At 33.8% G+C, this 7,500-nt stretch overlaps 2 protein-coding genes across 3 annotated transcripts in view; both read left to right on the plus strand.

Annotated features, from left to right (window-relative positions):
* The window catches only part of LOC144965450 (chondroitin sulfate synthase 1-like), a 61,776-nt gene extending 58,187 nt beyond the window's left edge, over positions 1-3,589 (plus strand). The window contains exon 14 of one of the 2 annotated variants that reach the window (XM_078900809.1): positions 3,504-3,589. In XM_078900809.1, coding sequence (XP_078756935.1) covers positions 3,504-3,513 — 10 coding nt within the window. In that variant the 3' untranslated portion in view covers positions 3,514-3,589. Of the gene's footprint in view, positions 1-3,243; positions 3,417-3,503 lie in introns of those variants that run through there. The other variant, XM_078900808.1, reaches the window with a different exon arrangement.
* LOC144965449 (WD repeat-containing protein 27-like) overlaps positions 1-4,898 on the plus strand; it is a 5,214-nt gene extending 316 nt beyond the window's left edge. The window contains exon 1 of the mRNA XM_078900805.1: positions 1-4,898. This exon is cut by the window's left edge and continues 316 nt beyond it. Within this exon, the coding sequence (XP_078756931.1) occupies positions 1-2,454 (2,454 nt within the window). The 3' untranslated portion in view covers positions 2,455-4,898.
* The last annotated feature ends 2,602 nt before the right edge of the window (positions 4,899-7,500 follow it).

Consider the following 7,500-nt stretch of genomic DNA (forward strand, 5'->3'; position numbering starts at 1 on the left):
AATGGATTGCCATGTCTGCTTGCTTCATCGTGTTGTGAAAAAATATTAGTTTGGGATTTCCAGCACTACAACCCTAATTCTAATTCAGAAATTAAAAGTCGATTGTTCTTTGATAATCCAGGAGAGTTATATGTTATGGCATTCAGTAATAACAATAAAATTATAGCTGGCGGTAAAGGATCTAGCATAACTCTTCATGAAAGTGGTCATACTAAAGTAGACTCAACGTTAGACATGCACGACGCCACAGTTACAGGTTTAAAATTTTGTCCACACTATTCATCAACTTTGGTCTCTATATCCGACGACCGGACATGCTGCGTTTGGGATGTAACAGAGAAAATGATTTTATACCAGTCATCTATTTTAGCATCAGCCCCTCTTCTTAGTCTGGCTATGAGCTTGATCAGTCCCTGTGTGACAGTTGGGTCCGGAGATGGAAAAGTGATAACTTTTGATTTAAGTGGCGATCATGGGTTTAGGCAATTAATGAATATTGACATTGCTAGTGCTATCCGGAAGGAAAATGAAAAAGTTACAAAACAATCCACAACTAATAATAAGACATCTGTTTCTAATGATTGTGAAAAATATGCTGAATCCAGTGAATCCATTCTCTCCATTGAATATATTTATTTTAGCCAGAGTTCAGAACGTTTGGAGACTTTATTAGGACAAAATGTGTCTGGTGCTGGAGAGATCATAAAAGATACACCACCGATATTAAATATAATAACGACAAACCACATTGTTCTAATTAATTCCAGAACTTTTGAGTTTCAGAATTTGGTCAAATTACAATCTTCAATTAAAAGTGAAACATTTGCTTCTTCACTAACTGTTGGTGCTGTGTCCTATGCATCTGCCAAACAAATTGGGCAATTTGAAATCTCTGTCGTGGCTGGAACCATTTTTGATAGGAAAATTCACGTTTTAGACTGGTACTTTATGAATGAAAAGCTTAGGCTATTTAACACTGAGTCAATTGTTAATGATGTTAATGTGTTGGATATTAAAACAGATGTAAAAAGTGATTGCGAGCTTAGTGTTGTAGCTGTTAATGATCTTGAATTGAATTCACCATTGAAATCTGAAATGTTGCCACCAATTATTAAAAGTACGGCTACAAAAGGAGATATTGCTACTGGGAAGAAGAAACCTGCAAGTAAATTGAACCAACCATTGACTTTCAAGAGTAATGTAAAATCATCAGGGTACTCTCAAGCTCCGAGAACAACAATGTTCAAGCCAGAAACAAGTCGACAGAAACTCTTGAATTTGAGCAATCCGATGAAAAAACAGCCTTCAATGAAACCTATGGCTGGAAAGATATTGAAATCAGATTCCAATGCTATAAATTGGTGTGTGCAGGATTGCATTGATACGCTTGAAGTGGACAATCAAACAACTGCTGTTTTGAATCTTCGCTTTGCTGATGACGGAACTTCTTTAGCCTGCGCTCTTTCCAACAAGTCTGCCATGATTGTTAAATCTCCTTTCAGCAGACATATTTGTACTTCTCTCATTGGTCATAATCACTCAGTTAATTCTGTCTACTGGAGCTACTGCAACTCATTTCTATTAACATCATCAAATGATAAAACTGTTAGATTATGGGATAAATCTAGTGGTGAGCCATTGCTGATTATGACACATAAAAAACACACCCCGAAAGATGGACCAAAAAATCAAAGTGTTACACCCAAAACTTCATCTCATATCCACAAACACTCTCAAAGTTCTACGAGTATAACATTTGACAATAAACCCTTTTCAAAAGAAATAACCCGTGCTCAATTTTACTATATGGATAAATTCATACTTGTTACTCATGGACCAGAGTTATCGTTATATAAATACCATGTCTCACCAGAAGTAGATGAGCTGAAGAGATATCAATCTCTCAATAAATACAAGCTTGTTGACAGTTGGACAACTTCAAGCACCTCATTTACATCCTCATCTGCGATCAACAATTTCTTCTCTCATTTAGTTTTATGTACAACATCAGGAAAATCAATAGAAATTTACGATGTTAATAAATCCTTATTGTCCCACTCATTCACAGAATGTCACTCTAGACCCCCACACCATATATCTCTCAATGAAGGTTCATGTTTTTCTTCTCAGTCATCACAGGCATATAACGTCATTGCTACTATCGCACCAACTGATCCTATTAAATTGTGGGATCTTCGGTCTAAATCTTGTGTTCAAGCTCTTGTAGGACATCATAACAAAGCGCATTCATGTCAAATTGCATTTAGTCCTTGTGGAAATTACCTGACCTCAGGATCTGAAGACAGATCACTATATATTTTTGATTTAAGAAAAGGAACTTTTTGTGAGAAGTTGAAAGGACCAAGTGATGTTGTGTTTAGTGTTGCCTACCACCCTGCCAAGTCTTTGTTAGCTGCTGGCTGTTTAGACAGCAAAATCTTATGGTATAAATAATTTTTTAATTATTTTTTTTAAATTGAAAATATAAACCTCAACATTCGAATGTCTCAAAATACAGTGCAGCCTGAAATAAATGGGCACTGTTTTTCCTAAAGATTTCATCCAGCCCTTTATGGATTTAAAAACATTTTTTTTGAAAAGGATGTAAACTTTATAATTTGTTATTAACTCAATTTTAGATCTGGACCAACTTGGTGCCACAGTTAAAGAATTTTCTTCTTTGGCATCTCCATCTTTGTTGAGTTATGTCTGCTACATTTTGCGTTTACATAACTTTAAGATCTGAATCTTAAACAATAAATTGATGAATCATTACGAAATCACACGAGGAAGTAAACTACCTTTCTACTTTATCTCAGCGCCAGAGTTATTTGTATGGCAATTCACATTTGGACTGCCATCCTGAAAATATAAAAATGTGCGCAAATTATGTGAAAAATCAGCGTTGAGGGAAAGTGTTAAGCATCTTTGGCATGAAAGTTTTGTAAACGAATAAGCTGTTGATAGACAGAAAATATTTTTTTTTAACGCCCTCAAGCAACAAGTTAAGACAAATTAGTTTCAGAAATCAAGTCAAATGCTAAAATCATATGTTCATATGTTAAAAAATAATTGAATAAGAAATATGTTTTTTTTACCTGTTAAACTTTTGTAAGGATTTTTTCTCTTTGTTTATTCCAATTAATGGGTCATAGCCTATTCCTTTGGTTGTTGTAAATAAAGGTTTTCCTGCAATATTTCAAGTAGTTAGGTACATATTTGTGCATCTGATTTATATTTCAGAAAGCAGGACAAATCTGTCACACTGATCCTTCAGAGTCCATAGAGCTGGAGTTTATTCTGATTCAGTTTATTTTTTGGTTCCATTTACCATTTTTTCCCCCCACTTTCATGTATGTTGTCATCAAATTGTTGATTTATTGGCGAAAGCCTAAGATTTAATCAACTTTGAAACTCTGATTTATGTTCTATAAAAGTATAGTACCAATCGTTTCCTACACTTTGGATAGGATTAAAGTTTATTGTAAAACACTTTCCAACAGATTTAAATGAAATAGCGTCCCAATCACAGTTGAGTGGACAGGGGAAACTGTGAGCACATACTGCCAAGGTGCAAAATCGCCAGCTGAAATATAGGTCATATTATGAGTCGAAGATCATACATCTATACTGCAATGACCAGATCATGCTACTAAAACAAGTATACATTAAATTCATTTAGATTATATTTCTAAATATTTTTTTAAAACTTTATGTCATCAACTATTGCTTAGTTTATATAATTGCCATTGTCACTATCCTTATCCTTTTTTGTTTTTCACTTCAGTGTCAACAAGCATAATGCTCTATAAAGTAGAGTTAGCAGTTATAAATGTTTTCTAATCGTCTTTATGAAAGTCAATAATATTATTTCAGTCTTCACTATTACAACCGTTCTAGTAATCATAAATGTACTAATGCTATATTATTAACCTCGCTTAATGACAAGCACTAAATAATTAAAATTTATAACTGACTAATCATACAACGAAATATCGCTCTCCCAGTCATGACAGGCTTTAACTGTATATCAAATTGCATCGTTCTTGGGTTAAGTTAATGTCCTTTTTGTGTTATAAATTGTCATGCTTTCTTTAAAATGAATTTTTGTGAATGATCAACTGTCAGAATTGGCAGAATATTTACTCACACATAGTTCAACATTTACAACTGACAGATACATTAAAAGCCATACATTGTGGGGAAATTTTGATCCATAAACTTAAGAATAAATGAGTAGTCAACAGTTTTTGGAACAAGTCATATTGGCTATCTGATTGAAACAATTGATGCATAGATCATGTCGCAAACAATCGTTTCGAAGAAACACAATAAAATATGTCATGGCCATGCGAAGACTCATTAAATAGCAATTTTTCCACTTTAATTCTCAAACTCTGAAGTGTGTTGAGACAGAAAGTAATGATTACTTACGGACTTCTCGGCAATAATGAGGTATAAAATTGACATAATTTTTTAAAGCTATCATTACATTTGTTATACGCATTAGTTGGAGATGGATCAAATAATAGCCCTTTGAATTATGTTAATAAAAATCCAGAAAATGCTCATTTCCATTTGAAATCAATGATTATCAATATTCCATTTCTCTTATTAAAAATGTCTTCATCATCATCATTATCATCATCATCACCATCATCATAATCAACATCATCATAATCATCATTATTGTTGTAATTATTTTTGTTATTATCATCATTTTTATTGAGGTACCATTGATTTCATCCTAATCCTTGTCATCATCATCATCACCATCATCATCATCACCATTATTCAAAGTGTGTTCCAATCAGACCAGCCACTCAAATGAATTAAACATTGTCATGTTTGAATAAACTATGTGAATTAAGATTAAATTTGTACCACCGGCCTCACAACCCATTCATATTATTTTCTTTTTGTTTGTTTTATTATTTATTTACTTATTTATTTATATATTTATTTATTTATTTATTTATTTATTTATTTTTCCTGTTGTAAAAGTATCCAAACAGGTTTTGACACTTCTTTTGAAAATAAAAACACGTCATATAAGAAGACTCTCTTCATTACTAATACTGTAGGTGTATGCTATGGATACATCCAGATATCCTTAACCATTTGGGCCAATGGCTAAAATAAATACAAATTCCGCAAATGATAAAGGCAGCAGGCAAGATGGCTGAAGGAGCAGGGCATAGCTTTTACAACTGTATGTTCCGTTTAAAGCCCCACTATCATCATTTTGTTTTTCCTTGAGCATGGAACTAACCTATATCACTCACTTTGTAGCGCAACACTGGGTTGGCCCTTGGATTATCTTTTTTTTTGAGGTAGTTTACATTGTAAAATGACTTGATCCACTAACCAAACTATCATCACAATTTTGTGGAACAAAAAAGACTAAATTGGGTTTGGCAACAATATGATGAATGTTTTCTGTTTTTGCCACCTCAATGAACTTTTTGACCTTTTCATCTGCTTCTCAATGTAGGCAAGTTAGACATTTAAAATGTGATTCAAAATAAATCAGTACCAATATTAAACTATTGATACTATGCGTTTAGCCGAAAAGCTCACATTTCGACAGCTGGATCAACATACAGAACTATGTGTAATCTTGAACGTTTATAGTCTGAGTGATAGAATTTAGTGGAACTACAATGCAACCCCTGGATACCAACAACATCTGGGGCCGGAAAATTAACTCGCTATCCAGGGGTGTCGTTATCCCAGGGTTTTCAAGATGGCGGAAAAAGGGGGTGTGGTGAGACCCATGAATACATAATAGTGCGATCTGGGGACCAGTGCTTGACAGAAGACAAGTCCCAACAACGTTAGAATGTGCATTTTTCCTGTTTACAAAGGGTATACCAGTTATGCTCTCACTCTCCAATGTGTATTGTTTAATCTTTTTAAGATTAAATTTGTACCACCAGCCACACAACCCATTCATATTATTTTCTTTTTGTTTGTTTTATTATTTATTTACTTATTTATTTATTTATTTATTGTAATGTTCATTGTTTTGATCGTAACTATGCTCGAACACCATTTAACAAAACTAAGAATAAATTAATCAAATCAAGTGCTAATATGATAACACCGCACAAGAATACAGGTGAACACTGAACACATCTAGTATTGGTTTTATATAAACCCATGAGATACTGTTGATGACTTTTTAACACCCAAATATTTATTTAAGTGCACCAAAATGTAAAAGCACTTATCATTAGTAGATCCACATCTTGTGATATTTAAAAAAAAACAACAGCAGATATTGCCCAAAATAATATCAAATTTGGACTGATGTTTAGAAAAACAACTGATTTTCAAATTAAAAAAATAAAGTGCAAGAAGCTGTTATTGTTTTCCCAGCTATTTCAACATATTATTAAGACCATAAATATCCATAATTGCCGCCATTGATACCAGTAACCTCCACTGACCTCAGACAGGTAGCTAATAGGGAATGTTAATGGACCCTTGAGAGTTCCATCTGCTGATTAACTTCTTTTGCTGTGGTTCCATTGGAACTAGCACTGATTTCATGCAGTGTAGTAAACATGTGTTCTAATTGGTCGGTAACAAGGCGGTCTCATTGGGAGGGGGGATATAGCGTATTTTTAAAAAATTGGTTTAGAGGAGGAGAAGACAATAGTCGGGTGTCAACTGCCGATTATTATTATAACGATATCGTTAAGCAGGGGTTTCACAAAAATGTATGTCGCTATTTTGGGGTTTTATTACTTATAACATATAACAACAAAATTGGGACCAAATGTTTTCATTATTCAGGGGTGTCGTTATCCAGAGGTTGCACTGTGCTCATAATATGGCTGGCTAAAAACAATAACATAGTGCAGTTATGTGGTCTTGTGGTATGACACTCTCTTTCAGATCGGAATGGTCCTGGGTTCGAACCTCACTCAGCGCACAGTTGAGTCCTTGGAAAAGGCTCTTTACTCACATTCTCTCACTGGACTCAGGTACCAGGTGTTAAATGAGTACCTGGCCATTAATAGGGTTGTCTTTATCGGAAAAAAATTTTTAATATTGCCAAATAGGCATCATGTCTCATTCTACATGTTCCGTGTTCCTGTTGGTCTTTTTTAAAGCGCTTTGAGCATGTTTAGTGAATAATGCACTAAGCTGAGTGACATCAATTTCGTTCTATCTATAGTATAGATTTTTTTTTTCTTCTAAAGATCTATATCACCTCACATTCTTCTGGCCTCGCATTTTTTTTGCACAGCTTGTGGTGCAAAATTAGGGAAAAATTTCTGACTTGCATTGCAACCACAAAATCTGCACGTTTTGCAAATTTTTGACAAATTCTTTTATTCCTTTTTTAAAAATTCGGATATGACCTTTTATTTCAGTTAAATAAAAGGTCATATCCGAGTTTTTTACTGAAATGTTTTTTGCAAAAAAACACGGAGTCAGTTTAATTTAGAACAAATATTAAGGCAGATTTGGAGAACTAAACACATTATA

Source organism: Berghia stephanieae, chromosome 2 (assembly GCF_034508935.2).
Source record: "Berghia stephanieae isolate SIO BIC M18660-M18661 chromosome 2, UCSD_Bste_1.3, whole genome shotgun sequence".
In the NCBI taxonomy this organism is placed as follows: Eukaryota; Metazoa; Mollusca; class Gastropoda; order Nudibranchia; family Aeolidiidae; genus Berghia; species Berghia stephanieae.